The sequence below is a fragment of the Salvelinus namaycush genome, chromosome 18 (assembly GCF_016432855.1).
Source record: "Salvelinus namaycush isolate Seneca chromosome 18, SaNama_1.0, whole genome shotgun sequence".
Classification (NCBI taxonomy): Eukaryota; Metazoa; Chordata; class Actinopteri; order Salmoniformes; family Salmonidae; genus Salvelinus; species Salvelinus namaycush.
In genome coordinates this window covers 35378025-35398618 of record NC_052324.1, presented here as the reverse complement: position 1 = coordinate 35398618, position 20594 = coordinate 35378025, and the positions used below count along the sequence as shown (strand labels likewise).

General features: G+C 44.2%; 1 protein-coding gene across 1 annotated transcript in view; it reads right to left on the bottom strand.

The window, feature by feature from the left end:
• The window catches only part of LOC120062931 (collagen alpha-1(XXVII) chain B-like), an 82177-nt gene that overhangs the window by 22330 nt on the left and 39253 nt on the right, over nt 1-20594 (bottom strand). Inside the window, exons 10-26 of the mRNA XM_039012988.1 lie at nt 17049-17102; nt 16326-16370; nt 13032-13085; nt 10518-10562; nt 9564-9617; nt 9370-9414; nt 8784-8837; nt 8627-8680; nt 8430-8483; nt 8275-8328; nt 6734-6787; nt 6465-6509; nt 4483-4536; nt 3041-3085; nt 2756-2809; nt 1891-1944; nt 910-963 (exon numbers count right to left, since the gene is read on the bottom strand). Of these exons, the coding sequence (XP_038868916.1) occupies nt 910-963; nt 1891-1944; nt 2756-2809; nt 3041-3085; nt 4483-4536; nt 6465-6509; nt 6734-6787; nt 8275-8328; nt 8430-8483; nt 8627-8680; nt 8784-8837; nt 9370-9414; nt 9564-9617; nt 10518-10562; nt 13032-13085; nt 16326-16370; nt 17049-17102 (873 nt within the window). The remainder of the gene's footprint in view (nt 1-909; nt 964-1890; nt 1945-2755; nt 2810-3040; nt 3086-4482; nt 4537-6464; nt 6510-6733; nt 6788-8274; nt 8329-8429; nt 8484-8626; nt 8681-8783; nt 8838-9369; nt 9415-9563; nt 9618-10517; nt 10563-13031; nt 13086-16325; nt 16371-17048; nt 17103-20594) is intronic.

The window sequence follows — 20594 nt, the reverse complement described above, 5'->3', positions numbered from 1 at the left end:
ACCTGGTCAGAAGAAGTAGAAGAGTATGCTCTGTGATTAACACTAATGCACTCTTCTGCTGCAGTCTCCTGCGCAGCTTGCTAAAGCATCTCTGAGTCTGACCGGCATGTCTTGCCACAACTTGTGTGATGTCGGTGCACGGCGTGAGGAGACTAAAGACATGTAGACATGCTATAAAGGTAAAGGGTGGGAGCTGCATTAGCTTAGCCAGAGGTGCTAAAGTTTACAGCTGGCATGGCAGCTATCCTGACACTGATTGAGTGTCTTTCTGTCACTTCCCATCAACATCAACCAAGGTATGTGCTGTGGGGAATGTCTCCCAAACGCCTCTTGTGTGTACAACTGTCTTTAGTGTCTAAATGAGTAAAGATTAAACGGTATTAGTGAGGCCTCATCACAGACCTTTCTTGGCTATGTTTATGTAGCTGGATTCCAAACGAGGCAGGCAACACACCCTTGAGGAGCCAGAATGGGTAGTAGCCTAAGAGTTTTTAAGAGGCTAAGTCTGACCTTTGAAGACACTTAAACTAAACTCAAACAGACTCTATGCCAAGCTGCTGAATGTACCAAATAGAACAGGTTTTAACTTGATGTCTCATTCAGTTTGTTTACAGCAGTGATGCCTTGCTTCTAAATGCATTCTGCCATGCTGCATCTAATGCCAAACTAGAAACGATGCTATTTCAGAGTAGTGTTGGTGGGATGGGGTTCATTTTTGTAGTAAATCTACAGGGCACAAGACGTTTAAAATGGTACCAAATGTTATGGGCCGGTTTCCCAGACCCAAATTAAGACTATTCTATGGAATAAAAATAATCTCCACTGAAAAAAAATTCTGGTCCAGGACTATGCTTAATCTGTGTCTGGGAAACTGGCACTAAATGTGTAAAGCAAACAGGCTTTACTTACTGGTATCCCTAGAGGTCCTGATGAACCACACTCTCCAGGAGTTCCAGGATGACCCTGACAGACACACAGAACAACAGCATGAAGACATTCATCATACTTCAAACCCATTTAAAAACCCTTTCTAACATACTCTAATACTGACAGTGAACTGATGACTATTGACAATTGTTAGCTGTTCAACTGTTTCAATGTACTGTATTGTCTATTTTTAGACTGTAAGATGTGGCTGACTGAACAGTTTGTTAGTTTAGGTACACTCTTAGAAAAAAAAGTGCTATCTAGAACCTAAAATAGTTTTTCGGCTGTCCCCATAGGAAAATCCTTTGAAGAACCCTTTTTGGTTCCAGGTAGAACCTTTTTGAGTTCCATGTAGAATCCTTTCCCTAGAGGGTTCTACATGGAACCCAACATAGTTCTATCTGGAACCAAAAAGGGTTCTACCTGGAACCAAAAAGGGTTCTCCCTTGTGGACAGCCAAAAAACTCTTCTGGAACCCTTTTTTGTAAGAGTAGTGAGATCTGTCATAACTGTATCTGCCTTACTCTATCACTTCTCAATAGCTGAGGCACTGCGTTGTTATACAATGAACATCTTGAGTCAATATGCTGAGAAGATAATGTAGATGCAAACAATATGGGGCTCCCAGCTGTTTGCTGCTGTGTGAAGCATTTACAATACTAGGTAATGAGTTGAGAAACCAAGAAGAGATTAATTTGGAAATTTCTGCACATTTATATACAACATAAATGCTATCCTCGCTACAGTGCATCCCAACATGAAGTTGAGCTGACTGACAGTATGACTAACAAAAACGTAATTTCGTACAAGATGTACAAGCTATACATATCTCTTTCTCAGTCAGAAGGTTACCTATCTTAGTGCCCCATTGCTCATCTCCAAGCCCCCAGATGACATCCTGTCCTACCCATATAGCGTTGAATGCCCCTGGGAATAGAGACGGGGTCCAGACTTACTCCTTACCATCGCCCCCTTTTCCCCTGGCGGTCCAGGCAATCCCATCTCCCCACGGTCCCCCTGGAAAAACATATAGCACTGTAGTTTAGTTTATTATTAGCTGCATTTGTTTCCCCTGGCGGTCCAGGAAATCCCATCTCCCCACGGTCCACCTGGGAAAACCAACACAGCTATGAGGACCCTGCATCACATAGGTAGGACCAGGAGTCTTCCCTGTAGTTAGTTATGGTCAGGTCACAAAAAAGGTTAAAAAAATGATGGTGCCATGGGTATATAGTTAGCAGGGCGGCAGGTAGCCTAGCGTTTAGACTCTAGTTCGAATCTCCGAACCGACAAAAATCTGTTGATGTGCCCTTGAGCAAGGCACTTAACCCTAATTGCTCACGGTTCGCCGTTGATAATGACAGACCCTGGCTGTGACCCCACTATCCGATGGTGTCTCAGGGAAAGTGGGATATGCAAAAAACACATTGCCAATTCATACGTGTTTTAATACACACTTGTTGCACGTGTGAAATAGGACAAATATAAGCACCTACCAAATTATTATTATAATGCACATAATAATTCACATTTCCTGTTGCTGCAAGATGATTTTCTTTCTGTAGCCAATTGGTTCAAACTATGATCCTACATCTGTAGTTATAGCACAAGACATCAACAGGAAGCAAACTCAGCAGGCAAAATGGGTTGAACTGACATAATTAATTTCGACCAGCTTACAACTGTTTGTAATAACGTCATTTCAACCATCTTTGCCACTAGGAAAGTAGAGCAATTAACAAATCTGAATCTTTCAATATGACCGAAACAACAGTTTATGAGTTGAAAAGCCTTCCTGTAATGTCTAACGCAAAGATACACAGCTAACCTTTTCTCCTGCGAGGCCAGGCTCCCCAACAGGGCCGATGAAACCCACCAGCCCCTGCAGAGACCAACACAGGAAAGCACACAGTCAAAGCCCTGTACTTACACCATGGCCTGCAGAGCAGTGGAGCAACAGCAAAACACACACATGAACATACGCAGTAAGAGAGAGAAAGACGCACACACACACAAACAGACACACACAGACACACATAAACAGACACACACACACACAGAGTGAAGTATAAACAAACAGAGAGCGAGAGAGAGGAGAGAGAAAAGCCTTTACCCTCTCGCCAAGCTTTCCGACCTCTCCAGTTATTCCGGGCTCGCCCTACAGCAGAATACCAAATTAGCATTTCATAAAAAGATTCAAACCTTTTAAAGTTCAGATCAGTCAGAGAGAACATGCTTATTAGAGGCCAGTCCCCCTGGTAATAGAAACGTGACATCTAATTTACACACAGTTAAATGAGAGAGCGAGAGAGAGAGACAGAGCAACACTGTAAACATATGTTTGCCATGCCAATAAAACGCTTTGATTTGAATTGAGAGAGAGAGAGAAGAGAGAGAAGAGAGAGAGAGATAAAGAAAGAAAGAAAGAAAGAAAGAAAGAAAGAAAGAAAGAAAGAAAGAAAGAAAGAAAGAAAGAAAGAAAGAAAGAAAGAAAGAAAGAGTGAGAGCAAGAAAGAAAGAAAGAAAGAGTGAGAGCAAGGGGAGACCATGTTAAACAACGGACTCAGGCAGATGGATGGAGAGAGTGATAGAGAGAGAGAGAGAGAGAGAGAGAGTGATAGAGCGATAGAGAAAGAGAGTGATAGAGAGAGAGAGTGATATAGAGAGAGAGTGTGATAGAGAGAGAGAGTGTGATAGAGAGAGAGAGTGATATACTCCGGCAGATGGATGGAGATAGAGTGATAGAGAGAGAGCGAGATAGTGATAGAGAGAGAGAGATATAGAGGGAGAGAGTGATAGAGAGAGAGAGTGATATAGAGAGAGAGTGTGATAGAGAGAGAGAGTGTGATAGAGAGAGAGAGTGATAGAGAGAGAGAGTGATATACTCCGGCAGATGGATGGAGATAGAGTGATAGAGAGAGAGCGAGATAGTGATAGAGAGAGAGAGAGTGATAGAGAAAGAGAGAGAGTGATAGAGAGAGAGAGTGTGATAGAGAGAGAATGATAGAGAAAGAGAGTGATAGAGAGAGAGTGTGATAGAGAGAGAGAGTGATATACTCCGGCAGATGGATGGAGATAGAGTGATAGAGAGAGAGAGTGACAGAGAAAGAGAGTGATAGAGAGAGAGAGAGTGATAGAGAGAGTGATAGACTCCGGCAGATGGATGGAGAGAGAGTGATAGAGGGAGAGAGTGATAAAGAGAGAGCGTGATAGAGAGAGAGAGTGATAGAGCGAGTGATATAGAGAGCGAGAGATAGACTCCGGAAATAGGATGTAGAGATAATGATAGAGAGAGAGAGTGATAGAGAGAGTGATAGAGAGAGAGAGTGATAGAGAGAGAGAGTGATAGAGAGAGAGAGAGTGATATAGAGAGAGAGTGATAGAGAGAGCGAGAGTGATAGAGAGAGAGAGTGATAGAGGGAGAGAGTGATAGAGGGAGAGAGTGATAGAGAGAGAGAGTGATAGAGAGAGAGAGTGATAGAGAGAGAGAGTGATAGAGAGAGAGAGTGATAGACTCCGGCAGATGGATGGTGCATTATGTTAATAGAATCTGACCTTTAGTCCTTCGGGACCTGTTTTCCCCGGGAATCCCTGCCTTCCAGGTCTGCCCTGAACAGAAAACATACATGAACCATAGTACTGAACCTCATCAAACAGTACAGTAGAATCATCATCTGCCCTAAAGACAACCGTCCTAGTATCGTAACCCACCCGCCACCACATTAACAAACCTACAGACAGAATATACTGTAAAGCTACAATCTGTCCTAAGGACTCCTCCAATCTGGCTTTAAGAGTGTTTGGATTAATGTATGGTGTGAAAATGATGGTTGACTTTGTCATGCAGTAGCATAATGTGTCCAAGACATTTGTCCTTTTAGGGACAGAATATTATACTGTCTAATCTTGTTTTACTCAGACCAGTGATATGATGATTGGACAAATGGGTTAGAACAATACAACACTCAAAAACTTTAAAAATTTAAGAGCACCAACAAAGCACTCGGCTTTCACACTCATTTCGTGGAATGTCTTCTGTTATTGTCAAAGTTTTAATGCCTGAAAAAGATGTGCTACTTTTGTTGGCTTTTCCTGGCAGAGAAGAGAAATGTCACTATCCCTCTCTATATTATCCAAAGACCCAAGTCCATCCACAATGGAACCGAGAATTTATCTCACTAATGCATTAGTAAAACATCATTGGATCGAATGTGTTATATTGAATCAGAATATTCAATGAGTTGTGGTGTCTGTCTTTCGGAGATGGCCGTTTGGAATCCTCTGTTCTTTAATGTGCTTAGTCATCTGTATGAGAGAGTAGAACTGGATTAGAGCTCTGCTATTATTGAACTGGATTAGAGTTCTGCTATTGTTGAACTGGATTAATGCTCTGCTGTTGTTGAACTGGATTAGAGCTCTGCTATTGTTGAACTGGATTAGTGCTCTGCTGTTGTTGAACTAGATTAGAGCTCTGCTATTGTTGAACTGGATTAGTGCTCTGCTAACTGGAGTGATATATTGGCATGTATTGTTGAATTTGGGACGACTCCAGACTAACTCTTTATTTAGTCTATAATGGATGCAAATGGGAAGTCTGTAGGAGGATGCTTTATGATGGAATCCAAGGCCAGGCTACTCACTGACACAATCAGAAAAAAGGTCTGGATTTCAGAGCTCGTTTACCGGATCTTGGAGAGAGAGAGCCTGCGTCCCAAATGACACCCTATTCCCTACACAACTTTAGACCAGAGCTCTATGGGCGCTACTCAAAAGTTGTTCACTATATAGGGAATGAGGTGCTATTTGGGATGCAACCAGAGTCTATCCTCATAGATATCCAGATGTTTATGATTATTCAGAGTAAGGAATGGAGGATATGTCCATCTATGATGGAGGACAAGCTCACAAAATATTAGGCAAGGGAAACAGAGAGCCATTCCAAGCCGTTTTATAAATTGATTTTTCAGTATTTTTAATGAAGCATTGACATTTACTTCCAGTGTTTAGAAAAATGGCCATTCTCCAAAAGTAACATCTTAAAAATGAATGCGGAAAGTAGATATTTGGACAGTTTTCATAATAATCCTACTAACTGGGCTAACTGCCTACGGACGGAAATTAATGGCTTTATTTTCATTGGTTCAAAACCAGAAAGCTTTTTTTTTTTTTATAAGCCTATCTCATCCCAGGCTGTTGTCTTTGTATAACAGATGAGCACCATGTGGAGATGTGGCCGAGCACAGCAGTTTTACTAACCAAACTCATGCCACAAATGCACAATAAGCAGTCAGCCATCTATCAAAATAGATTTTCTGCACAATAGACTGACAACTCTGCCAAGAGCTAATGGTATATAGCTAACCATATCATAGTGATTCAGCTGGCTTCCCACTCTGAAGGTTCATGGTTATGAAACAGGCTTTGGGATGGTGAGAGGTGAACATTTGGGGGTTTTCATGTGCTGAGTGACCCATATTGTATTTTTGGACTTCCTTGTTTTGTTTGTTTTGGTTTTGAGCTGTCCAATCAGCGCTCACCTCCGGTCCTGTAGGTCCAGGTGGTCCAAGTGGCCCCTCATCGCCCTGGAAAACAATATGGAGACAGAGGGTCAAGACAGGGACAATACCCCTTTGTACAACAACACTTTGCACTATCACTAGATCATGTGGAAATGCTAGATCATTGCTGTCATATATCTTACATATAGTGCATACTATATACATAGCCAAAGTAAGACTTGGTCTTGACATGCTATGAATACGTCAAGCATTGTATGTTTTATGTAGTAAACTAAAGACAATCTCACCTCTAGTCCAGCTGTTCCTCTGGGCCCTGGTAAACCTCTGTTTCCTGGCTTCCCCTGAGAAGAATGATACAGGATGTTAGATTGTGTACGGACCCCATGTTGCTGTCCATGATGCACTGGCAGTCCAACAGCACTAGTCCCCAGCATTCCCCACGCGACCCAGAAAGGACTTCCAAGGTCCATGGACCTGCTCCAACCACTGTTCTTTGTATTCACTAAAAACCAACTAAACCTCTCACAACACTAAAGATACTCATTGCTCATAAAAGTGCTTGATCATGCCAACTACGCCACATGAGGATGTCAAGTTGCTACATTAAAGCCACGTTTATACCTGGTTCTAACATGCATCCTTTTTCCTGATCTTGTCCACATTCTGATTGTGCCCACATTTTCAGACAGGTGTAGACAACTAAAACATGCATTGTGGTCTGATTATGATCAGGCACACATTGTAGACAGATCTGGACAGAGAAACAATTTAAATCATCATTCAAATCATTGACAGGTGGCACCATTGACTTATGGCATCAATATTTATCTTAAAAACTATATAAAACTATATATATTATTTTGAAAGAATAGCTGTTAAATAATTTGCAGGGAGGGACCAGGAGATTTTTATTTATTTATTTAACCTTTATTTAACTAGGCAAGTTTGTAACGGTCGTCTTGTGGTGAATGAGCGGACCAAGGCGCAGCGGGTGCTGAATACATAATGATTTATTAAATGAAGACGAAACACGAAGAACACTTGAATAAACTACAAAACAACAAACGACGTAAAACAGACCTGAACTTGTGAACATAAAAAACAATGAACGCACGAACTGGAAAGAACGAGACGAGACAGTACCGTGTGGTGTAACAAACACAGACACAGCAACAATCACCCACAAACAAACAGTGTGAACAACCTACCTTAATATGGTTCTCAATCAGAGGAAACGTAAAACACCTGTCCCTGATTGAGAACCATATCAGGCTAATAGACAATGAACCTAAACATAGAAACACATAACATAGAATGCCCACCCCAACTCACGCCCTGACCATACTAAACAATTACAAAAACAAGGAAAACAGGTCAGGAACGTGACAAAGTTAGTTAAGAACAAATTCTTATTTACAATGACGGCCTAGGAACACTGGGTTAACTGCCTTGTTCAGGGGCAGAACGACAGATTTTTACCTTGTCAGCTCAGGCATTCGATTTAGCAACCTTTCGGTTACTGGCCCAATGCTCTAACCACTAGGCTACCTGCCGCCCCAAAGATCTGGTCACAATGCTTACACGGTGGACGGATATAAGACACATCAGAATGTGGACAAGATCAGGACAAAAATTTTCTCTGTCCAGATCTGTCTACAATGTGTGCCTGATCATAATCAGACCACAATGCATGTTTTAGTTGTCTACACCTGTCTGAAAATGTGGGCACAATCAGAATGTGGACAAGATCACGACAAAGGATGCATGTTAGCACCAGGTATAAACAAGGCTTAATAGGTGTGAGATAGTTTCATTACAGGCTACTGACCTTTGGGCCCTCTGGGCCGTTGTGACCTGGTGGGCCGATGTCTCCTGGGAAACCCTGAGAACAACCAGACAACAGGTGGTCATCTCTACTATACATCACAAGGAGAAGGTAAGACCTGGGTCATGAGTAATCTTGACGCCCTCACAGATCCTTACCTCTTGGCCTGGAGGGCCAGGTATACCATCAGGACCCGGCTCACCTGTCACCCCCTAGGACAGAGACAGCATTGTAGTTTGCTGGATACCCTTTGTATCACTAGCCATTTCAAAAGTGATAACCTAGTAATATACTGTACTGTATACTGTACATGGTCCCAGGTACACATACCCTATATAAGGGTTAATGGACTCACATGTGGCCCTGGTTTCCCTCGAATGCCTGGCAATCCTGGTGAACCCTGGATACCCTGTAAAACAACGAGAACATTTCTGTGAAACGAAAGGATAAACCCCTGACACAGAGACTCAGACGACAGTCATCACCATCTGTTAAGTAGGGAAGTGAAATACCTTGTCACCTTGGAATCCATTCTCTCCTTGCTCCCCTGGAAGACCAACGTCATCCTGAAGAAAGACAGAGGTTAGGAGAGGTTGGAGTTAGGAATAAACTAAAAGTACAGTACAAATCCTGCACTCTATTGAGTCAGCTGAGGGCATGAGGCAGACCCAGTATGCCCAGCAGGCAGCTCTAGGGCTGTCAGCTGGTTACCTGTAGACTGCACAGGAACACTGCACATCTGGCTGAGTACAGTATGTGTATATGTGCATTTTTACAAAGAAAAGTACATATTTCTCAGTAGCTTATACATACAGTATGTGTGATATATGGAGAACATAGCAAGCCTAAGCTCTAAACTAGCAGTGATTGATGATAAGCTACAGTAGATACAGTTAGAAGCCATCTTGTAGGCTTGAGGGTGGTCTACAAACTGTTCCTGAATCAGATTTCTAGAGATGTCTATGTAGTTATACAGCATGTAACCACCTCGTCCCCTGAGAGCCAGCTGGTGGATGAGACTATATTGCATGCAACATTTTTATCTGATAGCATGGTTGATATAAATACAATAGGCTAATAATGAGGTATTCAGATCACCTTATCACCTTTCAGTCCTGGTTCTCCTGGGTTTCCGGGTACCCCCTGAATAACCAGATGAGTAAACAGATATAACATTGCCATAGCGATAGAGATGAACCCCTCTTGAAATGATGCCACCTGCGTTATATTACATCTACATCATCATGTAACAGCGTTTACAGTAAAAGTGAGTAAAGGAGTAGGTTAGTTACCTTGAGTCCACATGGTCCTGGCAAACCCATCATCCCTAGAGGACCCATGTCTCCCTGCCACAAACAACATACAGAACACACACACTTAGAAGACGGAACACTTGGAACACTGCAGTAGAACAACGATATCATACACATTCCCAACAAGCTTGTATGATGATGTAATGCTCCTGCTCTATGTTCTTTATGGCAACATTTGGGACATTTGCTTAGCTCTGTTTATCATCAACAATATTGCAACAAGGCAAGTCATAAACAGAGATCCCCAACCAAGCAGAGTGTCCTGGAGAGAGAAGCACAGAGATCCCCAAACCAAGCAGAGTGTCCTGGAGAGAGAAGCACAGAGATCCCCAAACCAAGCAGTGTCCTGGAGAGAGAAGCAGAGATCCCAAACCAAGCAGAGTGTCCTGGAGAGAGAAGCAAAGAGATCCCCAAACCAGCAGAGTGTCCTGGAGAGAGAAGCACAGAGATCCCAAACCAAGCAGTGTCCTGGAGAGAGAAGCACAGAGATCCCAAACCAAGCAGAGTGTCCTGGAGAGAGAAGCACAGAGATCCCCAAACCAGCAGAGTGTCCTGGAGAGAGAAGGACAGAGATGCCAAACCAAGCAGAGTGTCCTGGAGAGAGAAGCAGAGATCCCAAACCAAGCAGAGTGTTCTGGAGAGAGAAGCACAGAGATCCCCAAACCAAGCAGTGTCCTAGAGAGAGAAGCACAGAGATCCCAAACCAAGCAGAGTGTCCTAAAGAGAGAAGCACAGAGATCCCCAAACCAAGCAGAGTGTCCTAAAGACAGAAGCACAGAGATCCCCAACCAAGCAGAGTGTCATGGAGAGAGAAGCACAGAGATCCCCAAACCAGGCAGAGTGTCCTAGAGAGAAGTACAGAGATCCCCAAACCAGGCAGAGTGTCCTAGAGAGAAGTACAGAGTGAAGGTACACATGGCTTTAAATACTCACAATGAGGCCAAGAACTCCATTAGGACCAGGGGCTCCCAGCTCGCCCTAAGAAAGAAAGAGAGAGAGAGAGAGAGAGAGAGAGAGCGAGAGAGAGAGAGAGAGAGAGAGAGAGAGAGATAGAGAGAGAGAGAGAGAGAGAGAGAGAGAGATATAGAGAGAGAGAGAGAGAGAGAGAGAGAGAGAGAGAGAGAGAGAGAGAGAGAGAGAGAGAGAGAGAGCAGATTGCTAAGGTTATAGGCTTTGTTCTAAACAAATACAGGCAGAAGAGAGGCACAGTGTTCCTTTCCGCTGCTGGCAGAAGGAGGGGGGAGAGACCCCAGCCCTCGGTTTGTTTGTGTTTTCCCCTGATAGCTTGTGTAATCTCCAGCTCCCATCTCGTGGGCCAGGCCAAGCTAATGAAAGATGGTGCGACACACAGAGAGGGGCTTGTTGTCCCCGGTAATTACCCCACTGCTACATGCCATGCCCATATCCGCTCCAGGGAGAGAGAGAGAGAGAGAGGGAGAGGGGGAGAGAGATAGGGAAATGAGGTGGAAACTGATCTGCACTTTCTAACCTCCTGCCAAATGTATGAACATATCAGAGGCACATATTTCCCTCAGATTACACAGACCCACAAAGAATTCGAAAACAAATCCAATTTTGTTAAACTCCCATATCTATTGGGTGAAATACCTCAGTGTGTCATCACAGCAGCAAGATTTGTGACCTGTTGTCACAAGAAAAGGGCAACCAGTGAAGAACAAACACCATTGTAAATATAACGTATATTTATGTTTATTTATTTTCTCTTTTATACTTTAACTATTTGCACATCATTACAACACTGTATATATACATAATATGACATTTGTATTGTTAATTTCACTTTTGTTTATTATCTATTTCACTTGCTTTGGCAATGTAAACATATGTTTCCCATGCCAATGAAGCCCCTTAAATTGAAATTGTATTGATAGGGAGAGAGAGTGAAAGAGATAGACAGCGAGAGCAAGAGATAGAGAGAAACGGAGGGAGAGGGAGAAAGAGGGGAGCTTTTTCTAAACGGAGAGATAGATGTTAGAGTCCAGTGTGGCCTTCCTGCCCCCTCCCCCTTCTCCCCTCCCTCCTCCCCTAGCTTCATTATGACTGAAGGAGAAGTTATTGAGCCAACAGGAACTTTCCCTCTCCCCTGTTGGAAGAACAGGGCAGGAAATGGTGTTGTAGAGGTCTGTCGAGGTCAGACAATCACAATATCTCTATACAGTTGCCACTCAAAGAGCTGTTAAGAAAGGTACAGTTGAGGAAGCTTCAGAACCACATTATGCCCTCATGTCAAACTAGCTTGAGTGGGATGTGGTCTAAGAAATTGCTTTAGTGAAGATATGATTATCTTTTTGACCTTGTGAAGTACACTACACCGTTCATTGCTTGGATATACACACTTATGCAGTGATCTGACTCTCCCAAGTTGTCACCAATGCAGCTACTGAGAAGTGCATAAGAGTGTATATACTGCTGCTATAATAACTACTTAGCAATGTGAGTGCTCTAGGTTACAGATCTTACAGACATTACTGCAGCATTTAAAACAGTAGACAAATTGTCCAGATCTCAGAGTCCAGAGCCCCCTCCCTCATGACTGTGAATGTGGATAACTGTGGTCTGACATGATCAAAGACCAGAACGAGATGCTCTGGGCATGTAACTATATAACAAACTCTCAGGCTGGAATCATTATGGGCTCAGGAGTAGGAAATCCTCGGGAGGTCCCAGGAAGAAGCAAATGAAATAAAATGCAGTGTGGAGGTTTACGTACCCCAACAGGGGAAACTAAAGGTGGTTGTTTTCAATTCATCAAGTGTGACTTCTATTTAGCATGTCTGTTCACCAGACAAATAATGTTAGTGTGTGTGTGTGTGTGTGTGTGTGTGTGTGTGTGTGTGTGTGTGTGTGTGTGTGTGTGTGTGTGTGTGTGTGTGTGTGTGTGTGTGTGTGTGTGTGTGTGTGTGTGTGTGTGTGTGTGTGTGTGTGTGTGTGTGTGTGTGTGTGTGTGTGTGTGTGAGTTTAAGTAGTGCCTGGAAGCAAACAGCCAGGGTATGCAGTTTACACCATTTACGGGCTGATTGAGCCCACTTGACCGCTGTACTGAAACGATGTAAATCAGTCATTCAAATTCTCTAAATAGATTGTTGTTGTGGAGATAATGCACTGGCTAATTATTGAATCCAAACCAAGATACAAAAACAAAAAGGCTAGACCTGTGACTTTAAAAACAAACAACAGAAACCTTCAATAAAGGCTGAAACTCAAATTGTTTCTTTTGGTTTTTTTTCTAATACCTTGAGCGTTTGATTGAGCCTGCCTGGAGTGCCAGAAGAATGAGCTTTGCACTTTTGGGACTATACCATTTGTTCCATTGCGCCAGTTGAGCTCAATAGAGCATAACGTAAGTATTTGAAAGAAGGAAATATTATCTGAACATAGGTCTGAAGTGATGGCCAGGGGAACAGTCATCTCTGCTGTTTGACTTACTGGGTTTCCGTCTGGTCCTGGTGGTCCCCGCTCGCCAAAGTCCCCAGCAAACCCCTGAGTACACAAACACAAAGAGAGTAGGCATGTTATCACTCTGTACCGGGGTGGCAGAGAGCTGTTAAACACTATGGAAGAAACAGATTGAAACACAACCATTCTGCAAAGCATCACAATTGTACTAAAAAGAATGGTATTGAAGCATTAATGCTTGGCATGGCCAACCATATCATTACATACCATTACTTTCCCACACCAAGAGTAGTTGACCGTGAGAATATGTTCTTGGAATATTGGGCTTCCTAGTATAAACCATAATGGTGTGGCTGTATATTAGACACAAAGCTAAAGTATTACGGCATGCACATTGGTTACAATGCAGTATTTGTTGCGTGGTTTTGCTTACCGTTCAGTTCAGCACATCAGCAGATAAAATAATAGTGATGAATTTCTAAATGAGTTTAGTTAATGAGTGATTACCTAATTTCCCTTCTAGTAACTACAGTATTAATTTATTGATTCTTTACTTCTCCTTTATGTTTACCCACACTGCACTTCTGGATGTGCGGAAAATAAACCAAACACAATGTCAGCACTCAGTAGACAAACTCCATCCCTGTCAAAGAGGTTTGCAGAATAAACCCCAAGCAAGCGAGCAGCACGTCAAGCAGCACGTCAAGCAGCACGTCCAGCAGCATGTCAAGCAGCACGTCCAGCAGCACGTCAAGCAGCACGTCAAGCAGCACGTCAAGCAGCACATCAAGCCGCATGCTATAAACAAGCTCCTTGGACTCTTTATTCCTAGAGACTGTGTGCGTGCGCGGCGGCAGGAAATTCCATGGCTGAATGTTTGGGAGTGCGCGTGCTGCGCTGAGCCTCGCTGGCAGGAGCCCTAACCAGCAGCCTGGGGACTGACTGGCTGGCCCGGGATCTGCTGACTGGGCTCTTTCCTTTCCTCCTCCTCCTGGGTCAATCTGTTCCATTATAAAACCAGAGAACAAGAGCTGTGACGCTATGATAGGCTACACTGAGGCTCTGGGAGGCTGAGGTTTCCGCTAGGCCACACGCTCAACGTGTGCTGCTTGTCACAATGCCAAGGTCAACAACACCTTGCTGTAGCTTCAGCTTCGACCTTGGCCCTTCTCCACCACAGAATACAAGCGCTGTAGTTACTGTAGTTACTGTATAGACTGTGCCTGTATGATTAATGGTACTAGTAGTAGAGGTCTCATAGGCCCACAGAGTGAGGATGGAAAATGTAATATTAGATGAAGCGATGGTGATATTACCAGCAGTTTCTATTGCATGAGATATTATTCAGAAGGATGGAATGTGTGTGGCAGGCAGAGTGTTGAGTTAAGCATTAGTAAAACATCTGGGGGAAAGTAATACATTGGTAATTGCTGCAATGTGATACCTTCGAAAATGTGCAAAATGGCGCTTTTACCCAAACATTATAATAGTGTTGGTTTAAAGTAAAACATTTAGCTACTCCTCAGCTCTTGAGTTGTTTTAACTCAAAGATGTTACTTGAAAGATTGCAGGTAGTACGACATCTGCTGGAAAGGTAATACGTCTGATCCCAGATTAGATCTGTCATATGCAAGTGCCACTCAGAGAACATTACGCTAGTAACAGTGAACATACAGAATGTTTAGATGACTCAATGTAAGGAAGAAAAACTAGCTACTGAAGATGAGAAGAAGAAGGGCTGGTACGGCACCACAGAAACAAACACACAGAGAGATGCCATCATCAAATGCTAAAGTTGCACTCTCCTCATAAAAAAAAAGACATCTTAGTAATTTAGCAGACACTTTTATCCAGAGCGATTTACAGGAGCAATTAGTGTTAAGTGCCTTGCTCAAGGGCACATCAACAGATTTTCCACCTAACCTACCTTTTGGTTACTGGCCAAATGCTCTTAACAGCGAGGCTACCTCAACACCTATTTATAGTCTGTGCCAGCTTCAATTGTCGTTCACTGACCATCGTCAGCTTAATAACCCACTTCATCATGTAACATTGTAAAGCTATGCTTGGGAAAATATCTCTATTACATAAGTAATTTGGAACATCAGGATTTTCCATGTAAGCACAACTCAATATGTTGCTGGGAGAATTGGAAATCCCCATGCAGGCGCCAATGAAAATACTTCCCTGGTCTGTGACTAGCTGGGCTGGAATTCCAAAACCAAAAGTTCCTCCACTGCACAAAACATTGTTCCAATGTAATAGATTTTGTTATAGTCCAGTGTAAAATACTTTGTTATTGTCGAATGTAAAAGGCTTTTTTATAGTCCAATGTAATAGACTTTCGAATATCACATACACAATCAATGTCTCAATTGTCTCAAGGCTTAAAAAAGCTTATTTAACTTGTCTCCTCCCCTTCATCTACACTGATTGAAGAGGATTTAAGAAGTGAAATCAATAAGGGATGATAGCTTTCACCTGGATTCACCTGTTCAGACAACATCATGGAAAGAGCATGTCTCGTTCTTAATGTTTTGCACACTCAGTGTATAATCAATGGGATAGTTGCCAATAGTGTCCTAGTTGTAGTCCGTTGAGATCTCATCCTATTCTAAATGATATACTGTATACACTAGTGGAAATATGCAGACAGACTCGAGGCTCAAGGGGTAGCCAGCCATCTCAAGAGTGAAAAGACAACAGTCTTCAACAGTCTTCCACTGTGGTTGTGTGAAGGCTACCACAACATGCATCACTGATGTCTGGCTAAAGCCAAGATGCCCCCATACACGCTCAAGACTGTTCCTCTGAATAATAGCCATGCCATACTCACTAAATTACCCTAGCTGTATCTTTAAAGGGCAATTTTGCCACTTTTCAACCTCATATTCATCATCTCCAGCACCAAACCAGTATCTACACATGTGAAAACAGCTTGTTTCTATGGTCTGTGGTTAAAAAGATTAGAAGAAAGGCCTAAAAAATGCTTCTCTGTGACATCACAGGGTAGTATTAAAAGTAAAAAACGGTGAGTTTCAACCTGCAACATGTTCCTAGACCAAGGGAGGGTATTTTCCTGCTCCCCGCGTCACCGCTTTAACTTTTGGTGAACATTTCAACTTTAGATTTTTTCCCTACAAAACATAAAAATGCGTTAGTTTTTACATACTTTGACACTGGTATTGTACTGGAGATAATGAAAATTAGGTTGAAAAGTGGTGGAATTGACCTTTAAGGTATGACAAAATGGGGAAAAGGAACAGTTGATTTCATGGTATTATTGCATTCACTATAAAAAGGTATGTTGAGAGAAATCTTTACCGGCCTACCCATCTTGCCCTTCTTCCCATGAACACCAGGAATTCCCTGAGGAGGTAGAGAAAAATAGAAGGATGGGAAAAGAAAGAAGAGAGGAGGGGAACAGCAAAAGAAGAGGTAAATTTCAATAATAATTTCATATTTATTTTACAAGCAGATTATGATTGGTTCTTTAAGGTAGCCTACTAGAACCAAAACACATACTGTATCAAATGTAAGCTAGTGCAAGCATGTCCAAAAATTCTCTCTAATATAGCCTACAATTCTACTCCAGTTGCCTGCGGGGGTTCTGGGAAAATGAGTCTTCGTCAGGCTATTCCGAAGCAGCTCTTGTTCCAGCTCCTTAGTGTTAGCCCATCTCCTGACTATTATCCAAACAGTAGGGATGGCTGGAATTCCACCAGCACTTGATCCTGTATTGGGAAAGGGCTACTCCAGTCATCTTTTAGCGGTTTGGAGGCGAGGGCCTACTGCTAGCATTTCATCCAGTGTAAGCACCTCTATTTCACAATCATTTAAACTCACTAAGGGTTAGATCTGATCATCCTGACTGATAATAATGTCCCCAGGAGGGTTTTCAGCTACTGTGTACCCCTCCCATAGGACTAAGAGAGGTGGTCTCTTTTTAGTCTCAGTAATGCACCAAACAAGTCATTCAAAGAGGTAGAAAGGTTATTGTATAGTTATTCATTTTCATATTTCTAGGAGATATTCTGGACTACTTACTCTCTCACCATCAGGTCCAGGAAGGCCAAAAACCCCAGGGATTCCTATGAAACCCTGCAGAAATATTGGTGGGATAAAGGGGTATAGGTGACAGGAAGAGGATAAGGAGAGTGGGAGGACAGGGGAGAGCAGAGAGAGATGGACGGGAGGGAGGAGGTGAAATAAGGGTTATGGAATAAAGCAGAGGAGAGGAGACAGGTGAAGAAATGGATAGTGAAGAAGGCAGTGGGGGAAGAGAGTGGGGTGAGGAGAATAGAGGGATGAGGGACAAAAAGGAGATCAATTACATTTCTATAACTCTCTTCTTTGGTTTCATCACATCAGTGTGGCTTTAGTCCTTTTTGGTGAGATTCTGTTGGCCGCAGGGGTGGGGCTCTTCATGAAGAACAAAGCCTTGAGGCAAGTGTATATGCCCATGGACTGCATGGTGCTGCCTTCCACGATGTAGTCCAAGGGCACATACCCTCACGTCAGGGATCTCTGATGATTCCAGGGTAGCTGCTTACTGATGGAGGGCTAGAGGAGGGCTAGAGGAGGGAGGGAGGAGGGCTAGAGGAGGGAGGGGGGAGGGCTAGAGGAGGGAGAGGGAGGGAGAGAGGAGGGCTAGAGGAGGGAGGGGGGAGGGCTAGAGGAGGGAGAGAGGAGGACTAGAGGAGGGAGAGAGGAGGGCTAGAGGAGGGAGAGAGGAGGGCTAGAGGAGGGAGGGAGGAGGGCTAGAGGAGGGAGAGGGGGGGGCTAGAGGAGGGAGAGAGGAGGACTAGAGGAGGTAGAGAGGAGGGCTAGAGGAGGGCTGGTGGAGGGAGAGAGGAGGGGTAGATGAGGGAGAAAGGAGGGCTATAGGAGGGAGTGAGGAGGGCTAGAGGAGGGAGGAGGACTAGAGGAGGTAGAGAGGAGGGAGGGAGGAGGGCTAGAGGAGGGAGGGAGGAGGGCTAGAGGAGGGAGGGAGGAGGGCTAGAGGAGGTAGAGAGGAGGGAGGGAGGAGGGCTAGATGGAGGGAGGGGGGCTAGAGGAGGGAGGGAGGAGGGCTAGAGGAGGTAGAGAGGAGGGAGGGAGGAGAGCTAGATGGAAGGAGGAGGGCTAGAGGAGGGAGAAAGGAGGGCTAGAGGAGGAAGGGAGGAGGGCTAGAGGAGGGAGGGATGAGGGCTACAGGAGGGAGGGAGGAGGGCTAGAGGAGGGAGGGATGAGGGCTAGAGGAGGGAGGGAGGAGGGCTAGAGGAGGGAGGGAGGAGGGCTAGAGGAGGGAGGGAGGAGGGCTAGAGGAGGTAGAGAGGAGGGAGGGAGGAGGGCTAGATGGAGGGAGGAGGGCTAGAGGAGGGAGGGAGGAGGGCTAGAGGAGGGAGGGATGAGGGCTAGAGGAGGGAGGGAGGAGGGCTAGAGGAGGGAGGGAGGAGGGCTAGAGGAGGTAGAGAGGAGGGAGGGAGGAGGGCTAGATGGAGGGAGGAGAGCTAGAGGAGGGCTAGAGGTGGAAGGGATGAGGGCTAGAGGAGGGAGGGATGAGGGCTAGAGGAGGGAGGGAGGAGGGCTAGAGGAGGGAGGGAGGAGGGCTAGAGGAGGTAGAGAGGAGGGAGGGAGGAGGGCTAGATGGAGGGAGGATGGCTAGAGGAGGGAGGGAGGAGGGCTAGAGGAGGGAGGGATGAGGGCTAGAGGAGGGAGGGAGGAGGGCTAGAGGAGGGAGGGAGGAGGGCTAGAGGAGGTAGAGAGGAGGGAGGGAGGAGGGCTAGATGGAGGGAGGAGGGCTAGAGGAGGGAGGGAGGAGGGCTAGAGGAGGTAGAGAGGAGGGAGGGAGGAGAGCTAGATGGAAGGAGGAGGGAGAGAGGAGGGAGAAAGGAGGGCTAGAGGAGGGAGGGAGGAGGGCTAGAGGAGGGTTAGAAGAGGACTAGAGGAGGGAGGGAGGAGGGCTAGAGGAGGGAGAAAGGAAGGCTAGAGGAGGGAGGGAGGAGGGCTAGAGGAGGGCTAGAGGAGGGCTAGAGGAGGGCTAGATGGAAGGAGGAGGGCTAGAGGAGGGAGGGAGGGAGGCATAGGGGAACTGGAGGACAAGAGATGATCAAACAATTGACATTCAGGTTTAAAGTTTTTCTACACAAGCTAATTACTTTTACAGCACCTCAAATCTCTTGTTGTACCAGCATCACCACAAAGAGCTCTGTGATTTTAATCATGGTGAGTTAACAGGGCCAGCTTTTTCGACGAATGGTGTTTACATTATGGTTTTTTATGTGACCGCTCTGGTCTTGTTGATTTATTTAACATGCTTTTCACAGCTTATTTAACACAGCAAGTGGCTAGAGACCTCTGGAACAAAGTCATCTTTAGAGTAGGGTGTACTGTACTGTACAAACAGAGAATTTGACTGTGTGGCCTTACTCTTTGTCTTCAAAAACTATACTGTGTTTTAATATGTAACATGTCTTGGGCAGGCACCCTGGTTGACAGTGATGCCCTCCTACCTTGACAGAAGTCATAAAGAATCTTCTAAACATATTTCAATGATATGACTCTATTGGCAGTAGATTTATACAGGAAGTAAATAGAACATGATAGAAATCATATCAAACAGTGAATATTCAGTAAGGTTCATTCGGTACATATCATTCTATAAAAACAAATACAGTGCATTCAGGAAGTATTCAGACCCCTTGTGTTTTTCCACATTCTGTTACGTTACATCATTATTCTAAAATGGATTAAACATTTTTTTAAATCATCAATCTACACACAATATCCCATAAATACAAAGTGAAAACAGGCTTTTTAGAAAATTTAGCAAATGTATTTAAAATAAAAAACATGAATCCCTTATTTACATAAGTATTCAGACTCTTTACTATGATACTCGAAATTGAGCTCAGGTGCATCCTGTTTCCATTGATCACCCTTGAGATGTTTCTCCAACTTGATTGGAGTCCACTTGTGGTAAATTCAAGTGATTGGACATTATTTATAAATGCACACGCCTGTCTATATAAGGTCCCACAGTTGACAGTGCATGTCAGAGCAAAAACCAAGCCATGAGGTCGAAGGAATTGTCCGTAGAGCTCCGAGACAGGATTGTGTTGAGGCACAGATCTGGAGAAGGGTACCAAAAATTGTATGCAGCATTAAAGGTCCCCAAGAACACAGTGACCTCCATCATTCTTAAATGGAAGAAGTTTGGAATCACCAAGACTCTTCCAAGAGCTAGCCGTCTGGCCAAACTGAGCAATCGGGGGAGAAGGGCCTGGTCAGGGAAGTGACAATGAACCCAATGGTCACTCTGACAGAGCTGCAGAGTTCCTCCGTGGAGATGGGAGAACCCTCCAGAAGGACAACCATCTCTGCAGCACTCCACCTATCAGGCCTTTTTGGTAGATTGACAGCCCTCTTGGAGTTTGCCAAAGGGCACCTAAAGGACTCTCAGACCATGAGAAACAAGATTCTCTGGTCTGATGAAACCAAGATTGAACTCTTTGGCCTGAATGCCAAGCGTCATATCTGGAGGAAACCTGGCACCATCCCTACGGTGAAGCATGGTGGTGGCAGCATCATGCTGTGGGGAAGTTTTTCAGC